The 24,205-nt window shown below is 45.7% G+C and overlaps 1 protein-coding gene across 2 annotated transcripts in view; it reads right to left on the bottom strand.

Annotated features, from left to right (window-relative positions):
- The window catches only part of OPHN1 (oligophrenin 1), a 118,195-nt gene that overhangs the window by 25,493 nt on the left and 68,497 nt on the right, over positions 1 to 24,205 (bottom strand). For both annotated transcript variants that reach the window (XM_070951838.1, XM_070951839.1), the window contains exons 13-18: positions 22,767 to 22,829; positions 20,347 to 20,421; positions 16,381 to 16,465; positions 15,111 to 15,169; positions 10,606 to 10,711; positions 1,423 to 1,582 (exon numbers count right to left, since the gene is read on the bottom strand). In XM_070951838.1, the coding sequence (XP_070807939.1) occupies positions 1,423 to 1,582; positions 10,606 to 10,711; positions 15,111 to 15,169; positions 16,381 to 16,465; positions 20,347 to 20,421; positions 22,767 to 22,829 (548 nt within the window). The remainder of the gene's footprint in view (positions 1 to 1,422; positions 1,583 to 10,605; positions 10,712 to 15,110; positions 15,170 to 16,380; positions 16,466 to 20,346; positions 20,422 to 22,766; positions 22,830 to 24,205) is intronic.

Raw genomic sequence — 24,205 nt, 5'->3', positions numbered from 1 at the left:
TTTTGGGCTTTTTGTGGCTGTGTGAGTTTCCTGTTTGTTGCAGGGGCCATTTTGGGTCTAGCACAGCTGCTTTTACATTGTGAGTGAGCCAGTTGTGTTGTGTTGTGTTGTGTGTGTGTAAAGTGTGAAAGTTGTTTTTTGGGGCTTTTTGTGGCTGTGTGAGGTTCCTGCTTGTTGCAGGGGCCATTTTGGGTCTAGCACAGCTGCTTTTACATTGTGGGTGAGCCAGTTGTGTTGTGTTGTGTTTTGTAGGTTAAAAAAGGGCAAAGAAGTGACATTGACTTGGCCACGCCCACCTGACCAACAAGCCACGCCCTCCCAGTCACCTTACCACCAAGCCTCGCCCACTAATTAAGCCACGCCCACAGAACCGGTAGCAAAAAATGTTAGATTTCACCCCTGCATATTATGCTTTCTAGTACAATAAAATATCATCTAAAACTACGCAATTTAATGAAGACAAAATAAAGGCTTCATCAGATTGTAAGCCAGTCTGGTTCTGGATAGAAGAGTATCGTTCCATGGTCTTAATTTTAAAAACTGGACCCTCATCAAACACAGCGCCAGGAATGGAAAGCCAGAGGCGTTGCAAGGAAGCACCAAGAGAAGTTACGGGCAAGAGAAGCCCAAGGCTTCTGCTCCCTGGTCCACGCCCGAGACCTCCAAACAGGGTGGAGGTTCCTGGGGGGCCCTGGCTGCCCACCCCCGAAGGTCTCTTGACAGCACCCTGTTGAGGTGCTAAAAAAAACACAAGTGTATTCCAGCAATTTTCAGAAGGAAATTGATTAAAATTGGTGGGTTGAAAACACTGCAAAGACGGGTCTGGTCACCTTTGAATGCCATTTTGAAAATTCCTTCCCCCCCCCAATCGCCACTCGCAGAGGGGTCCCCAAGTGGGTCAGAGCAAAGGCCTGATGCAGGGACAGGATTCCCAGCACTCCTCCTGGCAGCTGCATTCAGCCTGGGAACGTCTGGCAAGGCAACCCGCAACTCACAGTTGCATAACGTAGAAATAAAAGAAAGGCCAAAGTCACCCGTGTCTTTCCTTCTGAAAAAAACATACGCTGAGGGACGGGGATTATTTTCAGACAGCATCTAGATGCATCATGGGGGTGTTCTGGCAAGGCTGACCCTGCTTGCCCAAAAGGAGGGGCCCAGTTTCTCCACAAACCAAGCCCTGCTTCCAGCCGCTTTGTTTTGAGCCAATGACGTCACCCAAGTTCCTTTCCAGTTGGGTCTGATGGCCACCTCTTCCTTCCCCAAAGGCAGCTGGCTCCCCTCTGGCTCTGGAACCATCTCTGCTAGCTCAGCCATGTTTCCCAGGGTTTGTTTGCCGCTTCTTAATTCTGTTTATGTTCCGGGGGGGCCCTGCAAGCATCCCTGAGAAGCTGTCTGGGAAAAGCCAGCCAGGCGCCCCTGTACCTTGTTAAAGTGCTCGATGAGAATCTCCACCACGATGTTCTGGAACTTAATATTCATCATTGCCGCAACCGTGTCCTCTTGTGCACGCATGAGGGTGGGGCCAAAGATCACCCCCATGTTGGAGGGGGACATGAGATTCTCCCTGCTGTGTTCACAGACACTGTCAAGAGAAGGAGAGAAAACAGAGAGGGGTTTAGCAAAGGGAAGGGCACAAGAGACAGAGAGAAGGCAGAGGGAGAACTCCTTGAAGGAGGACCTGGAACTGCCCCCTAGAAACTGAAGAGGATGTAAAGTCAGGACCAGGGAAGTGCCAGATGCCCGGTCTCCCAGCTGCCCTGGCCAGTTGGCAGAGGATGGAGGTTCTTCTCTGGCCCAGCTGACCTGGAGGGCCCAGGAGAGAACAAACACCTCCCGAATCAGCATGGCTTGGCTGGATCTTAGAGCAGCTCTCGATATTGTCCAGGGGAAATGAATTCAGCCATTTCAATGTCTTCCATACAAATATATGCAAGCAGGAAATATTTTCCACTGCAGCTGAAGCCAACGGGAAGCATAAATATCTACTCGGAGCAAAGGCTCTCTTGCCATGTCCTGGGAGGCAGCACCGCAACAGCCCTGATACCTGACCCCTGAGGGCCCCAACTCACTCTTTCACCGTCTGCTCACATAAAAACACACAAAGAATTTGAAATGAAGCTCCACTCATCTGGGACAGAAAATGTTCCCTCTTATTTGAGAAATTGTAAGTAGCCACATCTCCATGTATGCATATGTGTGTGCAAAAAAAGGAAGCAAAATGGCAGTTATGAGCAAATTGAGTGTCGAGAGGACAGAGAGAGGGGAGCACCATCGTTTTCCCTTTTGTGGTCTTTCTGGTCTCCTGTAATTCAAAGCATGACTTCTTTCCGAAAGAAGACTATTCACAAAACGCTTTGCAAATAAAGCTAGAAAGAGAATCAGAGCAGACAAAGAATTTTATTTCAGTCATTGATCAATAAAAATACAATCAATATAATGAACAACACAAAACTATCCCTGAGCAACAAGAACTACTGACAACCATTTATGGGCAAAGCTTACACATAATGTAGCAAACTTTTTTTTTAAAGTTTATTTTTATTCAACATTTACATCTTTAAAATCTTAGTTACACTTTTACAGCTTTCCAATACCGGCATCTTTGGTAATAGCCATTTTATCCTTCGGCCAATTATATACATATGCATTTTGTTTGTTACATACTTATTCATATAATTCATATAATCACAACATTATATACATACCTACTACACACTGAATAATGCATTTTCGCTCTAATTTCTTCTCTTAACAGTCACTATACATTGATTTTAGATTTCTTTTCTAGCCAATTATACCATCTGTTCCATGTTTCGTAATAAATCGTTTCCTCTCTGTCTTTGAGTTCCATCGTTAACTTATCTGATTCTGCACACTCTAGCACCTTTTTTATGATCATCGTGTTTGATGGAGCATATTGTTGTTTCCAATTTTGGGCAAATGAAATTCTGGCAGCAGTGATTATGTGGAGCATGAGGTATTGAATATCTTTTCCCCATTTTTTCTTGTATAATCCCCAAAAGAAATAGTTCTGGTTTCATATCAATTTTTTGCTCAGTCATTTCCTCCAACCACTTTTTAATTTTTAACCAGTAATTTCCAGCTTTGGGACATGTCCACCACATGTGGTAGTATGTCCCTTGTTGATGGTTACATTTCCAACAGTGTGGTGGGTTATTTGGAAACATCTTAGCCAATCTCGCCGGGGGTAAATGCTACCTATAAAACATTTTATAGATATTCTCTTTATAGGCGGCCAACAATGTCATTTTATAATTTGTTCCCCATACTTTTTCCCAATGCTCTAATTCTATATTATATCCAAAAATTTTCGCCCAAATTATCACTGTTTCTTTCACCATTTCCTTCTCCATTTTAAATTTGAGAAGACAATTATACATTTTCGTAATTATTTTCTCATCAGTCCCTGTTAATATTTTATCCATTTCTTGTGGTTCATTTTGGAATCCATATAGTTCTAAATTTTTTTTGTATCTTGTTTGGATCTGTGGATAAGGCCACCAATCTGTTTTAATTCCTTGTTCTAATAATTTTTGTTTAGATTTCAAATTCCCTTGCCTGCCCAACAATTCTTTATAGGTTACTATTTTGTTTAAGTCAATTAAATTGGGGTAAACCAAGGCTTCCATCGTTTTATTTATTTATTTATTAAATTTTTATACCGCCCCCTCTCCCGAAGGACTCGGGGCGGTGAACAACCAAAATTAAAACACACAATACAAATATTAAAATACAATTAAAACAAAATTAAATTATCTTTGGCTTCTCCAATTTAAAACCCCTTACCCATAAAATTCACCCAATTAAAATTTTAAAATCGTTGATACCCATCTGGGAACTTTTGTATAAAAATTTCTTTTAATCTTCAACCAAATTTCTAACAGGGCTTCTCTCACCTGATGTCTCTGGAAGTACTTGTGGGCTTTGTTCTTTCCCTGCCAGATAAAGGCGTGCCAACCCCTCTGCAAATCATGTCCCTCAATCGTTAGTATTCTTCCATTTTTTAAATTTATCCACTCTTTGAGACATGATATTACTGCCGCCTGATAGTAGAGTTCCCAATCCGGGAGGCCAAAGCCACCTTTAATTCTAGAATCTTGTAGAAGTTTTAGTTTAATTCTGGGCTTTTTTCCCAACCATATAAATTTAAGAATTATTTTGTTCAGTTTTCCAAAAAAAGTTTTCCCTAATTTTATGGGTACCGTTTGAAATAAATATAGGATTTTTGGTAGGATGTTCATCTTTATAGTTGCAATTCTTCCAATCAATATTTGTAATTTCGCCCAACTCTTTAAGTCTTTTTGAATTTGTTGCAATAATTTTAAATAATTATTTTCCTTTACTGGAGGCGTTCTAATGTAGCAAACTTTTGCTGCTTTTAGAGAAATAGTTTTTTTCTTGATTGTAAACAGATAGTGCAAATAAAAATTATCAGAATGCCCTGGAAATTTAAATAAAAGAGAGGTAATCAACTGGTGGAAAATGCCCCCGTAGTACTGACTGCATAAAAGAACATGCGCTGTGGTTTCTATGGCACCCATATCACAGGGGCAGCATTGGGTTTCATGTGGGGTTTTTCTATATTTCCCTTCCAGGACAGCTGGGGGACAACATTACATCAAGCTAAAAATGAGGTTCTCCTGAATTTGAGAAGCAGAGCCTATTTTAGGAAGTTCACCCTCTCTCTTGTGACAGATCCGGGCTGGCTACAAAGCCCCCTCTGGGCCACCTCTGTCCCGTGCCAAGCCAAGCACTTACGAACACACAAAGGGCTGGTTTTCTTCTCTTTAGTAAACGAGGCTTGCAGGCATGCACACTTGGACTCTACATACACATCCCCCCCCCCACAAAGTTCAGCAAGTTTGGCTTACAAGAATTTCCAACCAAAGCAACATGCTGTCAGATCCCCCAGCTTCGCCTTGGCGCCTCGCCGCCATTCTGTCATTAATCGGGGAAGGTGGGGGGGTGGGGGAGGGGACAAATGGGCAATTTGCTGCATACCTTTATGGCAGGATATTGGGAGGGGGGGAACTGACGGTTGAGGAAGAACAGAGCTGTCTGGAACCAGGTTCGTCCTGGTGCACTGGCACCTTCAAGGTCGCTTGCCCTGAGTGTGGAAATTCACCAGCCCAAACACCTCGGAGTTTCCCATAATAACTCAGCAGTGCTGGATTGGCTACACACAGACGGGAGGGCTAGGGGAAACCAGGGGTTTAGTCCTCTATGGGCGCACGGGATTTCCCCTTGACTTTACTGCAATCAGCATCTCTTAGTAAAAGGGTCTTTTCACATCAATCAAATGAGTTCTACCAAGGGATCAGACTGGGGCCGGTCTGACACATGCAGGTGAGAAGCCAGGTGGAATCTGAGGGCTGAGGCTTGTAGCAGATTCGCCAGCCAGTCCAGGTTCAAAGTCGGAGTTGCGAAGTGCAGAAGTCAAGGCACACGGAGTGGGGGTTAGCGAGCTACCGTTGCCAACACAGAGTGGGTGCCAGCTGCTCCAGCCCCAGGGTAGTTCATTTAGTGGTGTGAGAGTCCTTCCGTGCCAGCAGCCTCCCAGAGCACCTCGGCTCTGCTCTCCTGGCCCAGGGAGAGGGTGGTGCTCCCATCCCTCATCTTCAGAGAGTGACAGCCGTTGTCATGTTGCCGTTTACCATTTTGCCCTCCCTTCTTTGCCTGCTCAGGCAGCAGTCCCTCTTGGGGGGGGGCTGGAGTGGGCTGCTTCTAGGATCCCCTCCGACTACAAATCGGACCACGAATCAATTCCCATAGCAAGAATATGGAAGCGTTTTGCCAGCGCTTCTTCTGGAATGCTTCTGCTGGTTTCCCTTCCAGCTCACAGAGGTAAGGTTTCCTGGTGGTCTCCCACCCAAGCATTAGCCAGTTCTATTTCTGCTTAGCCGTTTAGTTGGATCCAGCAGGGGAAGAGAGATGTTTATGGTGTTGTTGGCAAAGAACTGGAGAATCAGCAGGAGGGGCTCGTTTCCTATGCATGTGACATTTGGGGGTTGGGAAACTTTACAGGCTTTTGTGGTAGGTGACACGGCTGTGGCATTTTCTTGGGTGTGACTGACACGGCCCACACATCATTCCCAGCCGGGCATCCTGGAAGATTGTTAGGGAGGGGAGAAGCTGTCAATGCATCTGCATAGTGATGAAGTCTTCTCTTTCTACGCTGGCCTTCAGCTGTTCAGTTACCCTTTTCAGGGGCTTTTTGGTTATGTGTTACTTTCCCTGGGATTAGGCACACGACAGAAGAGAGAGGGGGAAAAGGAACATCCCAGAATAAAGTGAAGAACTGGTTTGAGTTCAGCTGGGGGACAAAGGAGACGTCCACTCTCCAGGATGCCCCAGCTTGGCTTCTCAATGGACTCAGGGGCTCAATTGCCAGGAGAGTCTCCGGGCCCAACAGCTCAGAGCAGGACAGGCCGAACAGTTTTGGAACAAGGAGACCAAGGGTGAAAGGATCCCTCCAGAGATCGATGGAACTGGAGAGCAAGATGAAAGTCCAACCTGCAAAGCAGTCAGCTTTGCATTTTATTTGAACAGAAAAGGTTTTTCTAAAACTAACTTTTCTAAAGAGAGGCTCCTGCGCCTTCTCCAGGGCTTGCTAGAATTACAACAACCTCATCGGTTGCAGGTGTTTATCACAGGTGGGCTGGGATCGGGCACAGCGTAAAGCTCTCTGAGTAATTCCTTCTGCCCACAGGAGCCTTCAGTCTCACCCTTACTCCCCACCTTGATGAAAGCAAGAAAGCCACGTGACGCAAAGCCCAGCCACTCGGTACAACTGAAAATTGGTACCATTTCCCAAGAGAAGAGCAACACAAGGCGTTGGGAAGGAGTGCCCAATGGAAATCTTGCACAGGCTCCAAAACTAGCTTGCACCAAAGAAATCAGAGCCGCTAATTGCTGAGCAATCACAGAACCCCGGAGGGCGAGAGACGAGGGCCGGACTTCCCTCCCCTTCTAGCAGAAGAGACACGGACAGGCAGAGCCAAAGGAAAATAGGTCGGAAAAGAAACCTTGGCTAAACAGATTGGCAATGTAGTTTTCCAGAAAACGTGTTGTAAAGCTGTCCTGTGGGCAGTTGGAAAATAGCTAGGATTGCATGTAATTTGCTTGGTTTTGGAGGAGTCTGACTCTGCAAGGAGTCAGACCATGAAGATCTTGACCATGATTTACTGCTTAATGTTATGAGAGAACCGAGCCAATTGTGATTCCTTCAAAGGAAGGAATCCTCCTTCAAAAGATTGGTTCCCATCTTCAAAAAGCAGAGGGGGAAAACAAATGCAGGAAATTACTGACCAATCAGCCTGACATCAATACGTGGGAAGAGCCTGGAACAGATCATCAAACAATAGATCTATGAACTTTTAGAAGCAAGCAAAGATATAACCAGAATCCAACATGGGTTTGTCAACAACAGATCATGCCAAACAAATCTTACTTCATTCTTTTACAAAATTTCTAAATTAGTGGAGCAGCGAAATGCTGTGGATTTCAGTAAGGTATTTGACAAAGTAGATCCCAACCTACTTCCTAGTAAGTTATAAAAATGTGGGATAGACAGGAGAGAGAGAGAGAGAGAGAGAGAGAGAGAGAGAGAGAGAGAGGGAGGGAGGGAGGGAGGGAGGGAGAGAGAGAGAGGGAGGGAGAGAGAGAGAGAGAGAGAGAGAGAGAGAGAGAGAGAGAGAGAGAGAGAGAGAGAGAGAGAATAGAGAGAGAGGTACATTTTTGGACTAATCTTTGCCAAGCCATGTTAAAGAGAGATCTTCCTTAGGCAAGATTTAGGGAGAAATCAATGGCCAGGGCCAATTAAGGATGCAGATTAACTTCGGCTGAGCCATGGCCTGAAGAGGGTGATTCAGGTCTGTATCTGGTCAGCATCTTGCTGGTGTACAGCAGCTGTTTAGAAGTCTGTGGGTGCTGTGTAAGGAAAATGAGAACCAGGCATATGCAACCAACCTTCTTGGTTTGGGACTTTTTCTTTTCCAGTGCCAGATAAGTACTTATTTCTTTAAATAAACAGGCATGGGATACTGTAATGTAGAAATCAGCCAGTTTAGTGTAGTGGTTAAGGAGCTGGCCTAGAAACTGGGAGGTGCTTTTTCAGGAGGCAACTGGACTTCTTTTTAAGCACTTTTGAGACAACCATGGCCTGGATGACTGAGAATCTCTACAGACTTTTAGCTATACAGTTTGGGATGCACAGCCTTGGAATGATGTGGGAGTAGGAATGGATTTCCAGAGGGGGAAAAATGGCAGATTACAGGAATCATTTGCACCACTCAGGTGACCCTGAGGACACAGATAAATCTCCAAGTGCTTCAATGACCCTCTAAAAGGATGCAAATGAGTACAACTGTCTGCAAGGAGTATAAATCCTTCCATTCCCCATTATCCTGTCAAGAAGCTTCTTGATGAGAAGCGAAATGTCTTCAAAAGAAAAAACAAGAAAGTCCAGCTGCCTCTTGAAAAAGCACCTTTAGGAAAAGGAAGACATATGCATGTTAACCCTCCTTGAGTTATTTGTAAAAAATAAACCTAATAAACCAATAAAATAAAACATTCAAACGGCCTTGAAAAAGGTACTTTACAACCAATGAAGTACTTCCTGCCCCTGTAAAATGTCACGCTGCTGCCCCTCCCCCCCTGTAGTTACATGTTTGCAGTACAGGTGCTTGAACCGTGTCTGCACTTACAACCGGTTGCCAAGCTCCCCAGGATCACCATTTGCAATCTCCTCTGTCGGCTTCCCAGGCAATCAACGAGGAAGCCGGCAGGGATGGCTGCTGCTGCCTGCCCAGAGGACTCCCTCTCATCTCTGGGGACTGGCTGGAAGAGCTGCCAGCTGAACTTCAGTGGGATGCAAAAACTGAAGCTGACAATTTGAGCACCGTTTCTGGACCCTGCTGAAAGCACTCCTCCCCCGCAGAGAGGGGAGCTGACATCCTTTGGCAGGCAGCTCTTTCAGGCAGCCCAGAGATGATGATGATGATGATGATGATGATGATGATGATAATAATAATAATAATAATAATAATAATAATAATAATAATAATAATTTATTTCTATACCGCCCTTCTCCCGAAGGACTCAGGGCGGTGTACAGCCTATTAAAAGCACAAAGACAGACATCCATTTAAAAATAATTAAAATTATTAAATAATTTTGGCTCAGATTTAAAACCCCAAAAATTTAAAAGATCTAATTTAAAATCATTACGTTGATAGCCCAGCCTGGCGGAACAGCAGGGTCTTGAGGGCACAGCGAAATACGCGGAGGTCAGAGATCTTACGCATTTCCGGGAGCAGTTCATTCCACAGGGCAGAGAGCCGGAGCTGAAATCCCAGCAGGGCAGAGAGGCGGTGCAATAAGGGGAGGCGTGTGGGTGCCTCAGGGGGAGGCCCTGGAAGGCCTGGCACAGGCCAGGCATCTTTATTGCTCAGGGGCTGAAAATCCTGCTTGGATTTCAACAGGGGCGATTTTCAGTTCCTGAGTAAAGACTCTCAGGGTCTCCATCAACCCCCAAGGCACCCCATGCTCCTTATCTGGGGTTCTGTCTGCTTAACGACCACAGCTGGGAGTGCCAGGATTGCAGTAGCTGAGGACTGCACGGTCTGGGCTGCCATGGGATGTCTCACTTAACTGCTTCGCTCAATGACTCAGTTGGGGTTAAAGTTGAATTGTGGTTGTAAGTCGAGGACTACATGTAAGAAGGGCTTCTAGCTGCTTGGAGATGGCTGGAACCTCAGCGTTGACAACTTAATATTAGCTGTTTTAAATAAGAAAAAGATGAATATAAGCACACTATACCTCTGAGCAACTACAGCTGTTTCTCCTAATAACCCATAGTGCCCTGCTGTCTTTGGCATAAAACTTCTTTGCATGTTTCTGTAATTGTACTTCGGATGGACTTAAAAGGTTTGCCCGTTTGATGCTCTTCTTGGAACGAGACACATCGCTCTGCAACCTAACCTGGCCGGCCGTGAGAATCGTGGGCTGTGTTGGCATCCCCAGCCCAGAGGGGTCGGAGCTCAGCAGTGCATGAAGAGCCACGTGGCCCAAGAAGAACTGCCTGCACCCGGGGATGACCAGGCTGGCTGGAATGACTCACGGAGGAAAGAAAGTGAGCCAGGAAGGAGAGCGCAGGCCAAAAAGGGCCCCCCTCTCAGTGTGTAAAGCACAGCCCCACAAAGGGGGAGGGGTCCTCTACAAGGGATTCCAGGAGAGAGGGGAGGACGGGGCCCATGAGGGTCGCAAAGGGCCAGACACGACTTAGCAACTGAACAACAACAACAAACTCTACAAATATCACTAGTCCCCCAAATGGAAATGTGCTTTCTTCATCCCCAATTCCAACGTGCTTTATCTTTCTCCTCTGGAAAACAAAGCGGCCACGTCACGCCTCCTCGTTTCTGGAACAGCTACTAAGTACACTCACCACTCAAGCTGCTTGGCCACCATCGGCTCCTACTCCACTTCCCCCCCCCGGCCCCCCAGCGACCCCCCTCCCACAAGCAAATGAGGCCAAAGCTCCAGAGGAACCTTTGCTCAGGTCTCAGCTCAGCCCCCACTTACTGGACCAGGTGCCTGATGAGCAGCTCGGACATCTCTCGGTTCTTGTCAGGAAGTTTATAAACCAGGGCATGAATGGCTCCCAGCCTGTAATCCAGGTTCTCAGACTCTGCGGGTGAAAAAGAAAAAAAATCATCATCATCATCAGGTCCATGGGGGCTTCCTTCCTTGCATGGAGGGCAATTTTATCAGGCTCAGCTTAGACTCCTTCCTAACTTGGTATCGCCTCTCTTTCTATAAAATCTGGGAAATTACGTAACTGGGGCGAGGCCCTGTGCCTTGAAAGGGAGGGGTGCCGGAGGAAACGGGGGAGTGTGTGTGTGTTTGGGGGGGGTGGTCCAGTAAGACTATATGCCCTGCAGCTATATAGCCTAAATGAGTTAAAAGCCTGGAATTCATTGTTTCTTTCATAAATCTATACGCCACTCATCTCGCTGTAGCAAGTAATTCTGGGTGGCTTATAATACAGTAAAAATATAGGAATAAAAATACTACAATTAAGATTAGCAACCATTAAATAACAAGTTAAAACCAAGGGTGGAAGCAGATCCCACCTCTGGCAGTCGGATGTTGCAGAGGGTGGGGGCCACGGCAGAGAAGGTGCTTCTTCTTGACTCCCCCAGCTGAAATTCCAGGGCTGAGGGATCCCAAGAAGACTCCTTTTGCCGGTGCAAGTGGGCTTTTTTTTTTTTTTAAGCGTATGGCACATACTAGCCAGGGATCACCGGAGTGGCTGGCTGCCTCTGTGAAAGGAACTTTTTCGGGTTGTGTCAGTTTACCCGCGGGACGCCTGAATGCCAGTAGGCAATCTGGGGAGGCTCTTTTCCTGTCCCTACGCAGTTAATTCGCTCGCGGGAATCGAGCTGCCGACCTGAGCGGAGTGCAGGCTCAGCCTCTTACCACGTAAGCCACCACAGCCCCACAAGTGGGGTGAGGCAGTGAATAGATAACCTGGCCCCATGTCGTGAAGGGCTTTAAGGGTGATAATCAGCACCTTGAATTGGACCCGGAAGCAAACTGGATTTGAATCTTTTAAAATTAAATTTATTTGCTGCCCATCTCGTTTCAAAGCAACTCTGGGTGGTTTACGACATAAAAAGCATTAACCCCCATTGGGCCGTGGGGCCGAACCAGGCCTTCAGCCTCCTACGGAAGGTCAGGAGGTGGGAGTCCATCTCCCCTCGGGGGATGAGATCTTTCAAAGGGCAGGAACCATGGTGGAGAAGGCTCTTCTCCTGGAGCAGGCCAGCTGAACTTCCTTGGCTGACGGGATCCACACTACGCCCCTTCTGCCAGCATGGGTTGGCCGGGACAGTCCCATCGGGGACTTGGACCTATGCCATGCAGGGCTTTAAAGGTAATAACCAACACCTTGAATTGGACCCGGAAGCAAACTGGCAGCATGGGCCACTTTAGGGGCCCGAAGAACTGTCCAGCCACACATTCTGCGCCAGCTGCAGCTTCTGAATGCTCTTCAAGGGAAGCCCCATGTAGAGCACAGTGCTGTAGTCCAAATGTGAAATGAGCAGGGCTTGGGACTCCTGATCCAGGAAGGGCCAAACTGGTGCCTGAGAGAAAGTTGTGCAGAGGCTCTCCTAGCCACAGTTACCCCCTGCTCTTTGGACAGGATATGTGAGTCCAGGAGAAGCTCCAAGTTGCAGACTGGAGCCATCCAGGGCAGGGCCACCCCATCCAGAACTAAGGATGTTAGAAGTCCCAGGTCTTGAAGCTCCATGCGCCCAAAGCCATTGGCCTCGCCAGGGTTCAGCCTGTTGGCCCCCATCCAGCTCCAGACACCGCGAGAGGCCGGCAACAGGATCACTTGGACCACCAGGGTGGAGATAGGAAGTTGAGAATCTTCAGCAAAGTGAGGATAGCTCAACCGCTGGGGGTGAAGAGTCTCACCGGCAGCTTCATGCAGATGTTAAGAAGGAGTGAAGAGAGCACCAAGCCCTGTGGCGGCCGTAGGAAAGCCCTCTTACTCCCTATCAACACCGACTGGGTCCCCCTTGAGGAAAGGAGTCAAACCAACACAAAAGTGTGTCACCCAGCCCCAAACCCTGCAGCTGGCCCAAAAGGGAAGCATGGCTGATGGTACCAAAGGCCACTCAGAGATCAAGAGAACGAAGGCGGTTGCACCACCCCATCCCCCTCTCGCCAGAGATCACCAACAAGAGCAACCAATGCTGTTTCCGCCCCATCACGTGCCCTGAGTCCCAACTGAAAGGGGTCCAGATGCTTCATCCAGGACCCCCTGAAGCTGCCAGGCAAGCATCTTTTCTACCACCTTCCCTCAGATGGGAAACTGGATGAAACTGAGATCCAGCGATGGTTTCTTGAGGGAGGGAGGGAGGGGGCATTGCGAGAGGCCGGCAACAGCATCACTTCCCCTCCTGCGGTGAAGACTTGATTGCTGCTTGCACCCACTTGAATGGCTGGAGATGGTTCCCAAGTGAGTTTTAAAAGAAACTCTGGATGGCCCAGCAATGTTTTCACTGCCTCCAGCTTTCTCAAGGGGTTCTTGGAACAACAGGCAGCAGAGCAAGAGCCTTTCTCCAGAAGGACCCCAAATGTCCCCCTTGCTTGGGGACAGGAGCAGCATCTGATAGCTGGCCAAAAGAGCTCTGGTGACGGGGGAGAGGGGGGGAGAGAGAAGGGCCCTTATTCTGAAGGGTTTGGAGTAATGGCTGCTTCCTATCCGTCACCCCAACATTCGCTGCATTATTTTTATTTTATTTATTAAACATATTCATATGCTGCTGCAGTTGGAAACAACTCTCAGTGGCATACGAATATAAGTGTAAACGGGCCCTCGTGCCCCAAGAGATCCCCTCTCTTTTCAAGGAGCACAGGGCATCAAACTTCCCAGCTGTGGAGAAAGATCCTCCACAGCCAAAGTATCAGAGGAAAACTGGGAAATAAAACTCCATAAAAGAGCAACTCCGAGGCGGGAAGCCTTGGGGAGCTCATTAACGCTGAAGCTCAAGCCAAGCAAGACAGCATGATTAGAGATTACCGGACTCCACGTATTCGATTACAGCCTGGTAATTCAATGCAAATGAGGTTGGTCAAAGCGGCTGGGAGATTTCATGGTGTATTATCTGAGCTGCTCTAACAAGGCACAGTACAATCCATTTATCAATTTGGAAAATAACTCTGTCAGTCTCCAAGCGTCAGCACATTCATTCTAGAAAAGGCCTCCATTTTTAAAACTAAAAGTCAACATGCCCAGGATCGCAATTTCTCCATCTTAGATTCCCCCCGCTGCATGGTTAAAGCAGAGATCGCAAGAAGGACAGGAGAGTAATGGGAAGGCAAGGTAAAATAATCTCACACATGGGGACTAAGTCCAAGACGCAAGAAACCTGGGGAAGAAACAATTAAAGAGTTTCCACTTTAATTAACTGATTAACAAATGAGGGTTAAAAAGACCATCTGCAATTTCCAAGAGTCTTATATTTGTCTCTTAACACTGACCTTTAAGGCACCTTCCTGAAGTCCATGCCCACCATGGGAAATAATATTTACAGTTCAGAAACACCCCCTCCTCCCCGTTGTCCCCCCCCCCAAAAAAAATCTGCCTGTGGCTTCAATGAGGAGAGGACGACACAGCCAAAGCACAGCCGCCTGGCTCTGCAAGTTCCGCCCCCCCTCTGGAGACTTTCCAATTTTGGCTAGTTACTTCCCTCATCAATATTCTGAAACGGACCACTGCCTGCCGCTCTTACTGATTTCACCACTAATTAACCTAGGCTGCTATTTTATGTTGGCATTTTAAGGTTTTATTACCTATGTTTCCATTTCATTTTTGTCACTGCCTTGAGCACCATTTTGAAGCGAGGCAAGACCCGACACAAGGCACAAAGAAAGAGCGAAAGGCCAAGGAAAGCCAATTTATGTTAATGGTGAATTGTGGCTAAGCACTTAGTTTACTTATAGTTCAAACCAAATCCGTTGTTCCCTTATAGAAACTCACTTGAAATCACGACTTACACTTAACCGTAGCATCAATGGCAACCAAACTCCATAGCAAGATTGGGGTGGGCCATACGTGCTCCATGCAGAAAACGAAAGGACTCCGCTAATTGTTGTTTATCGGAAAGATTCTACTTGTGCTTACAGCAGAAAAAAGCAACTAGAAAGTTTAGGCATCACATTAAGCCATCAAGTAGATGTTTACTTTGGTCCACGTGATGCATAAAGCCAACCATTATGACTTAGCTTTGCACCCACTTGCAACCTTCTAGCTTTTTCAATGGAGCATGGCTTGAAAATCCTGGTTTGGCATTTGGTACAAGCGGGGCCATTAACAGGGAAGGCTGTTCCTGCTTTTTGTGAGCCAAAGACTCCCGGTGTTATTGAGGAGAGGAACAGCCTGGCATTTGTTCACAGCATCTGACAGAGATCTCACATTCCAGAAATGTATTTTTCACACCATCAGGAAAACAAACAACAAAATCAGGAAACCCTCCGGAACAGCCTCCTCTGCCCCCCTCTTGGAGACTTACTGGCAGCCAAGACCAATTCTTTGTGAAGCTTGTATGTCATGACAGGTTCAGAGAGGTTCCTGAAAAGAGAAGAAGCAACAGTGCCAAAGTCACCAACAACCAAGGGCCACTCCACAGTGGGAAGAATTCTGGAGGGGAGGGGGGCACTTTATATCTCAATTTGTTGCACCGAGATTGCTCATCTGGTAGCCTTTATGCTCTCATTCCCTGGGATGCCTAGGAAATGATGCCTTACATATATTTTTTTTAAGCAGCATCCTCTTTAAATAGTTGATAGAAGCATCAAACTGGCTTGATAAACGACAGGAGAGAGAATTTGCTCATCTTGTACCAATTTATGCAGCCTCATACCCAAGCTATTAACTGCACAGCACTTCCTGTATGCCTTCAATTTTGCCAAAGTTTTCACTACTCCACTATTCTGCTCCCATCACACGCCCAAAGCATGCCAGTTGCTCTTTGCTGATCGCTGCCTCTGACAGCAGCCTCTGGCCTGGCCAAGGGCTGAGGCAGGGGTTCCTCTGCCGTCCCGATGTCCTTAGCAGTGGCGAGGCTGGTGGGTTTAACTACCTCTCGCCTATGTGAGACCAACGGGAGAGCTTTGTTTCTATGGCTTTTAGTTTTCACCCCACCTTTCGATGGCCTCCTGGGATGAGCAGTGGAAAATGACCATAGAGGGGCAGAGCTAAGACCCCATACGTCCTGGAAACTCTGTGAAGGCACAGTCCCAGCCACACCACTGCAGATGATTAAAATTTTATTTTATTTTGCTCCACTGTTAAAGAAAAAAGGAAGTGAGGCAGAAAACAAAGCTTCCAGGTTAAATCTGCCCATTGCCAGGAGTGTGATCCTGACTCAGTCTCCCATCCCTCTGAGGTCAGTAAAACGAGGACCCAGGTTGTTGTGGGCAACAGGCAGACTCTGTAAATTGCTCAGAGAGGGCTGTAAAGCCCTATGGATGGTACGTAAGTCTAAATGCTACTGCTATTTCCCCACCCTCTACCAAGGACAACTGTCCAACGGCAGTTGCAACTCTCTTCTCCTCTTGTGCTGCTGGCACTCAACAGCGCCCTTCCTTACAGGAAGAAGACTGGGTAATCAGCACTGTGAATGGAAGGCCACCATTTGCTGGTTTTAGGCAACTCTGGCGCAAAGCAGTGGATCCAGATGTCACTGGCTAACTAGGCATCGTCCACCTGGGCCATGAGATCCATCTAGGATCCGGAACACGGACAGTTATTTGGTAGACGCAAACAAGTTTGGACACTACCTCAGGTAGAACTTCAAGGAGCTAGTAATAGTCTTGATGTCCCAGTCATTGCTCTGGAAATCCACATCCCCGGGGCACTTAGGATCTTGAGAAGGAGGGGGAAGAGGAAAAAGGTAAGTTAGATTAATTATGCATGCATGTATACTTAACATTTAGCCGTAGGGAAATAGACAAATGTTTTTGTAAAATCAACAAGACAAAAGGCAAATCCCAAAGCATTATCGAGGCAGTCCACAACCTGCTGGGAAGTTCCCACCTGAAGGGTACTTACGCCCTGTTTGAAGCTCTGACAATAGTCCCCACCCTGAGATCACGTGACACCCCCCCCCCCACAATTGGGGTGCTTGGCAAAGCTGCTGCAAAATGGGGTCAGGTGACTGCAGGATGGTTGTAAATGCTAAATGCTGGAGGGCTCCCGGAAGCTCAGATCCAGGCCCTCAGTACCCCAGGGGTGGCAGTTGCTAAGCAACCTGTCTTAAAGGCCACCTGTCAGCCTAGAATCAAGACTAGGATGGAGTCTAGAGCAGACCAAACAATGACTAAAAACAATGCTTTCCAGAAGCCACTATGGATTTATCTGAAACTATTCTCATCCCATCTTCTTCCTGTTGCTTTATTTCTCAACAAATTGCCAAGGATGCTATAGATCACAGGTGTCAAATTCAAGGCCCGTGGGTCTTAGATCTGGCCCACGGGGTTGCCCTGGAAACAGCAAAGGACAGGCCCACGGGGCCCCTGCCAATGAAAACGGAGCTTGGGAGGGCTGCATATGACCCTCCCGAGCTCCGTTTTTGCTGGCAGGGGGTTGCAGGAGGCCGTCGCAGCCAAAAACGGAGATCGGGAGCCCATTTTCCCTGGCAGAGCGCTTGGGCCACCACAAGTGCCCCCGACACAAGTGACGTCAAGCTGCCACTCCCCCATCAAACACAACCCTGATGCAGCCCTCAATGAGCTGACTTTGTATAAAAATATACAAAAGTATGAAGGCTATTGCTTAACACATTGTATGTAAGCCGCCCTGAGTCTCTGGAGAAGGGCGGCATATAAATCAAATTAAAAAAAAAAAAAAATGAAATAGAGTTTGACACCTCTGCTACAGGTGCATTTTGATTCAGAGAAACATCTAACAAAATACCCTATTTCTGATTTTAGCAAATCATTTAAGCCTGATAATTAAGGGGATATGTAGATTATGAAAATAGATATTCAGTTACTGCTCATCGATGCTTTTTCATCAATGTGAGATGCAGTCATGGATGAAGGCCACAAAGTTTAAGCGTTAGTTCCATAGGCTTAGACGTTTCGATTGATCAGGTGGATGAAACTGAAGGGACGTTTATCAGATTTGCCCTTTTCAATCCTTACTGAATGATACACAACTGGGTAGAAAGGTAGCCCCCTAGACCAGCAGTTCTCAAAGGGTGCCCATGAAACCAAATAAATTTTAAAACTTCTCTGTTTTATTTTCTAATACCCACATAAACTAGAGCTCATTAGGGTCCTCAGCCACTTTTAAAAATGTAAAAGAGTCCTGAGATCAAGATGTTTTATCTGCCTTAGATGACTAAAATAAAATCCAACATGACATTGATAAGTTCTAGGAAAAAGGAATGAATGAAACTGAGCATGCCATGAGGCAAGCAGAGGATTAAAAATGTGGTCTCCGTCTTATGGAGTCCCAAGAGAGACTGGAAGAACCACGAGCCAAAATCCAGTTGGCCGGCCGGCCTCTCGCTGGTGCTCCCTTGCTCCAGCCTGTCCCCCCAATGACCCAAAGGGATGGAAGCCGCTGCAAGTCTCTCTCAGGGAGGCCGGAGCAGAAGAGGGTCGGCCCGCTTTCTATCCTGGCCACACAGGGACCTCTTCTGCAGAAGAGAGCTGAACTTGAAACCAAACACGTCCCCGCTGGATACTGGCTCCTTCCAATAGATCTCTATCTTTCCTGAGGGGAAGGAGACATTCAAATGGCACTTACAATGTTTAACTTTACCGGTTGTGACCCTTTCGTTTACGGAACTTCCACTGTCTCTGAAGCCCTTCCTGGAACACACACCGGGTCTCCATTTCCCCTCTTGGTATTGTTACGACTGAACCTGCCTTCAAGTTATTCGTTCTTCTTTATGAAGGACCTATAATTTACTCATGACTTTAATGACTGCTAAACTCCCCCCCCCCCAGAGCAGAGACTTGGCCCTGACCTTCCCACTCTCTCCTTTATCCCTTCCTCATCCCTTCCTTTTTAACCAGGGAGGAAATCTATCTTTTTTTCTTTTTTACTCCTCTGGCAATATTTCTGCTTTTGTTGCCTGCCCAACTGTCTACAGCCTTTCATCATTTTTACTGGCTTTCCCCTCGGTCCCAGAAATCTAACTCCGGCCCTTCTCCAAGCCTGAGCAGCTGTGATTGCTAGCTGCAATTTTTCACATTTATATACTTGTCAAATCAACCATCAGTTTTCCAGCTATTTAATCTTTACCAAACTCTCCTCTCCAAAACTGTTTTCATTCCCTCTCTGTGCTTGTATTTCTACTTCTCCTGCCCCAGATTGTAAATCTCCATATTAAGTCTAAAAAAACACAAGTCCTGAGGATTTATTTTAAATTGCAAATTGTTCTGGTTGTACTAGCAAGTAACAGTGATAGTTCACAATTGCAGCTGAATCACCAAATTGAGTGGAAAGTTGGAAGGTTTGGATTTACATATCTCAAATTTTCCACCAGCTTCTGCAAAATTCAAAGCTAATCAATATATTTTTAGAAATGCAAATCTTCACTCTTTTATGCAGAGCGTAATTCTCCAGGACAAGCACTGAGAGGTCCGACATTGGCAGGGATGCGGGATGGCAGAGTAGCAGATCTATCCGTGCTCTCCCTCCCTCCCTTTCTCTGCAAGTTAAATCGTGATGTTAGTCAGGTAATGAAACATCTACAGCAGGGGTCTCCAACCTTGGCAACTTTAAGCCTGGCAGACTTCAACTCCCAGAATTGGCTTAAAGTTGCCAAGGTTGGAGACCCCTGATCTACAGGAAGCAACAAAGGGCTCCCGCAGTTCAACCCTGAGCTCTGCCTATTCTCTCCTCTTGAAACTGGTTCCTGTCCACAAGTTTGTGAGCCTGTTCAAGGGGGCAAAAGGTGTCCTGCAGATGTTATATCCAACTGCAAACACCGCCGCATTAGACTGCACCCCTTTCCAGTAATGTCTGCCATCCATCTGTGGTGGAAAGGAAGCTCTTGAAGGGCCCAATCCTGTCAATGCCTCAAAAACTCTCCCGGATGTTGCTGGATGACATGGACCAAAACTTCCGGAGCGCCTCAGCTTGGATGGCCTCCAGTGGCACACGGGTAGCCACAACTGGGAACAGAACTTTCATTAGTAAACGAGGATATGGTTAAGTGAGTCGTACCCAATTTTATGACTGGTTGCTAAGCAAATTGCTATGAATCGTGCAGTCATTAAGTGAATCTGGCTTTTCCCATTGATTGTGCTGATTGCAAGTCGGCTGGGAAGGTGGCCAATGGCGAACCCGGGACATTGCCCCCCTCATAAGCACCCAGACCAATTGCCAAGCGCCTAGATTTTGAGGCTGCTGCTGCAACGGTCACATGTGTGAGGACCAGTCATGAGTCACTTCCTTCCACTGTTAACTTCAAACGGTCACTAAATAAATAGTTGTAAGTCAAGGAGCACCTATTTGCAGTAAAACTCCACCAGGTCTGTCCTCTCTCCCCCCCGTGTCTAGTTTTCTATGATGTGGAAAACAGTGTGCTAATAAAAGCCATTCTACCATAACTATTATGTTAATTTAATTCCCATGAAAAAGATGATCACAGATTATTCAGCAAAATGAAAAAAGAGGAAGCAGTGAAATTCTGAGGCAGATTTCAGAATGAACAGTGGTGGTTGGGTGTCCTCGGTTCCTTTCCTTTCGGGCAATTCCTTCCGACCGAGCCCTGCCGAAGGTCTTACCAAAGAAGGCATTCAAGAGCTTCTGGACTTGGATGTTGCTCCCAACAGTGCGATAGATCCCTTCCGTGGCGATTCCTGAACGGGAAGAAAAAACAAGAAGCCACTCAAATAATTCATCCTAGCAAAACAAAGATCTTTATTAGGATTTGAGGAAGCTCACTAGTGCCACCTTATGCCATCATTAAGGGGGGAAATCATTTTTCAAAGGTGTTTTGTAACAAACTCTGGTACAATAATTTAAAACGGAAAAGAATCCAGAGACCGCAGTCCTCTTTCAAATAATTTATTAGAACACAGTAATTCTCAAAAAAGGCTTGGGGGTAAATTGCCTGCAGATGTGCCGTGCGAGCTCAGGCAGGTAGGGCAGCCATGTGGAGAAGTTGCACATCCGAGGGAAAATGGCTCCCAGCACTTCCAAAGCAGCCTGCAGCCTCTCCTCCCTTGCGGACAATTACTATCTGAAGTATTTAGCCATAGCCCCAAAATTTAAGAGCCACAAACCCTTCCAGAATCCTTCATAGGACTCTTTTGTGGCAGGAAAGTCCGTCCTTCGTGGCTGACGACCCTCATCCACATGGGGGGTCTCGGCACGCATGCAGGCTGCCATGGGATGTGCATGGCGGCACCAAACACAATCTATGCCGCCTTCTAACTGAATGTCCCCAGAATATTCCAGCCAAATAATTTACAAGGATCCTCAAAGAAAACAAGGACATCTAAAGCAAACTGATACTGCTGAAGTTCTTGCCTTCATTTTGTTCCATTGCTGGCCACTTGTTTAAGTGTTCTGCCAGAAACACTCCACTGTCTGGGATTTTGAGTGTTGTCTGAAGAACGGAGCTGAGCAGAACCCATTTATTTCTGTGGCACTTTTATGACACGGCTTCTCAAAGCCAGAAACAGGAGACTCACCCATTCCTTCTGCTCTTTTTTATTGTTTCATTCTGGAATATTAGCTATCCTGAATTTTCCTCTGAGCAATTCAGAAGTATATTTAATTCCCTTCCCAGTTCTTTTGAAATTGTATAAAATGTCATCCTTACAGCAGTTTTCCACTCTTATTTATAGCAGGTGTCAAATATTTACTTTATTTTAATGCTTCTAAAATTGCATGTCATCTTTTCAACTGCTATTTACAAGGGGTAACAAAAATGTGCGTCTCCACTAATTGCATCTTGCTTTTAATATGTTGGCTTAAGTTAGTGATTTAAGAATAAAGTTAAGACTACTTTAGGGTGTAACTTGCAAACTCTGCAACACTGTCCTAGAACCAAAGAATTCCTCAGATCCCACCCACTCAAATTAGAGAAATTGTCTTTGGGAGCATAACATTATCACTTCAGACCTCTACCTCCCTCCAGGCTCCCTCACTGCCCTTTCTGAAAATGTATCCTGCCCACCAAAAACCTCCATCAGAATAACCTGAGGAAAGGCAGGACAGGAGAAGGTTGGGCTCCAAAGGAGGCCAAACGTCTTTGTAGCCTTTTGCCACGTCCTCCATAGGTTGTTCTTGGGGGGGTGGGGTGGGGGGGGTGTTGTCCTTAGAAAAGCGAGTTGATTGGCCTCAAACAGCATTTCTCAACTCCAGCAACTTTAAAAGGCCATTTAGACTATTTTTTCCCCAAGTTTGACAATTTTGTGCGGACATCTGGGAGAATTAAAAATACTATAAAAATAAATATATAAACAAATAAATATGAAAATAAAAATAAAGAATTTAAAAAACTTAAAATATAAATATATTTAATATATAAATATATATTTTAATTTAAAATATATATTTTCTGGGAGAAGAAAAAATACACAAGCACATAATAGATACAAACTTAAAGTGAACCGCTCCAAACTCGATGGCAGAAAATACGACTTCAGCAACAGGGTGGTTAATGCCTGGAATGCACTACCTGGCTCTGTGGTTTCATCCCCAAACCCCCAAAACTTTAACCTTAGACTGTCTACTGTCGACCTCCCCCCATTCCTTAGAGGTCTGTGTGCTGCCTATCCCTGTCCTAACGTTCCCTTTAATTGTATTCATTTTATGTATTCAATTCATGCTTATATATATATATATATATATATATATATATATATATATATATATATATATATATATATATATATATTCTAATATTCACTCAACAAAATAAAATAAAAAAATTCTGGGAGTTGAAATCGAGAGATCTTAAAGCTGTCAAGGTTGGGGTGGGAGTGGGGGAATGACCTAAACAGTCTTTCAAAGCTGGGGTCAGAAAGGAGGTAAAGAGGAATTTCTCTTTTGCTTCCCCTGTGGAAAGATGCAACTACAAGAGATAAATTGGGGATGCTCCATCCTTTAAGGACTGCTCAGCCAGACGTGCCTCCCCACCACTGAACCCGTGTCTCGCTCTAGTTTAATCCAATGGGCCATGTGCTATCCTTACCATTTGTCTCTACTGCATTGATGCATTTCCGGACAAATCTGAAGCCGATCTCGTTCAGTTCCACTGTTGCAAAAAAACGAAACAAAAGGCAGAAAAAATTATCCCTCGGCAACCTCCAGAAAAACAAGTAAGAACATGTTTCTTTTGCTCCCCCTGAAGACGTGATGCTGCTTTTATGCAGCAGCATCTGCTGGCACATGCAGGCAAGAAAGGCTCCCGTTCCTTCCGACTGAGGGTGAAACTATGGAGCAGCTGATGAGGCATGAACAATAAGGTCAGCTCAAGTGGCAAGAGGCCCCAGGTTTAATCGTGCCCTCCTCCAGGTATGGCCAGGCCCAAATCTGTGGGATGTTAAAAAACTGCTGCCAGTCAGAGCAAGCAACGTAAAGCATGCTGGGATAAGGACCTGATTTACTCTAAGTCCTGGTGGTTATGAAAGGAGAAAGCAGGTGATTCCAGATCCCACAAGACAAAATGACTTTTTGGAACTTCAAACCCAACCCTGCTCTGCAAATGTGGTTGGATAAGAAATGAACCAAATTCAGTATAGCGGTCAGGGAAGTCTGCACTGTATTTGGACCTCTCTGATTAGATTTAAGGTACAATTGTTTTATACCAGCCTTTTATGGCATGTCCACAGGTGTTGAACTCCAATTCTTGTAAGTCCTTAACTATGTGGACTGGGGAGGAAGTGGGCGGAAGACTGGAGAACTGGAGGCACATACTGCAGGTAGGGAGGGGGCAGGTAGGACCATGAGAATTCAGAAAAACTATTTTTTCCCCATAAAGCCCCATCCTTACTGAAGTCAGTTTGGACTCAGTGTATCACGTGCAGGAATACATATGCTAATTAAAATATCTCTAAGAGGCTATTAATGATGTTGGATGACAGGGTTAACAGACTGGGGCTGAAACCCTCTACAGCGAGGAGACCCAGCTGTCTGGCCTGGCTGGGCTGCACTGAGCAAAGAGGAATTGAAAAATATATAATGGAGTTAATGCATATAAATCACGGGTTGGACATGCCCGTTCTAGACCTCTGATGGCTTTGTGCCCTCTCCTGGCTATTCAGCCCTCATTTGGTGGCCGTAATGAACATTTCTAATTAACTATTCCTTAATTTTTTTAATTTTTTTTTTGAAATTTTTTTTATTTATTTTTAACATAAAATATAAAACAACATCTTTTTAGAGCAAAGGTTTGGATCCAGCATAAATTCCAAATTTCATCAATTAACATCTTAACAAAAAAAAAAAAAAGAGGGGCGGGGGAAGAGAGAAAAAAGAAAAAACAAAACAAAACAAAAACAAATCTATACCCAATTTTTGTCATTCAATTTAACATCTTATTCTAACATTTAACATTTTATTATGTAATCACCCTAAATCTTAAACTTCAAATCTAAGCAGCTCTTTATAATATTCATTTATCATTTTAAC

This window comes from Pituophis catenifer, unplaced genomic scaffold, assembly GCF_029215685.1.
Source record: "Pituophis catenifer annectens isolate HBS135680 unplaced genomic scaffold, rPitCat1.0.hap2 SCAF_11, whole genome shotgun sequence".
Classification (NCBI taxonomy): Eukaryota; Metazoa; Chordata; class Lepidosauria; order Squamata; family Colubridae; genus Pituophis; species Pituophis catenifer.
Note: the sequence above shows the minus strand (reverse complement) of the source record. Positions and strands in the feature narration are given on the sequence as shown.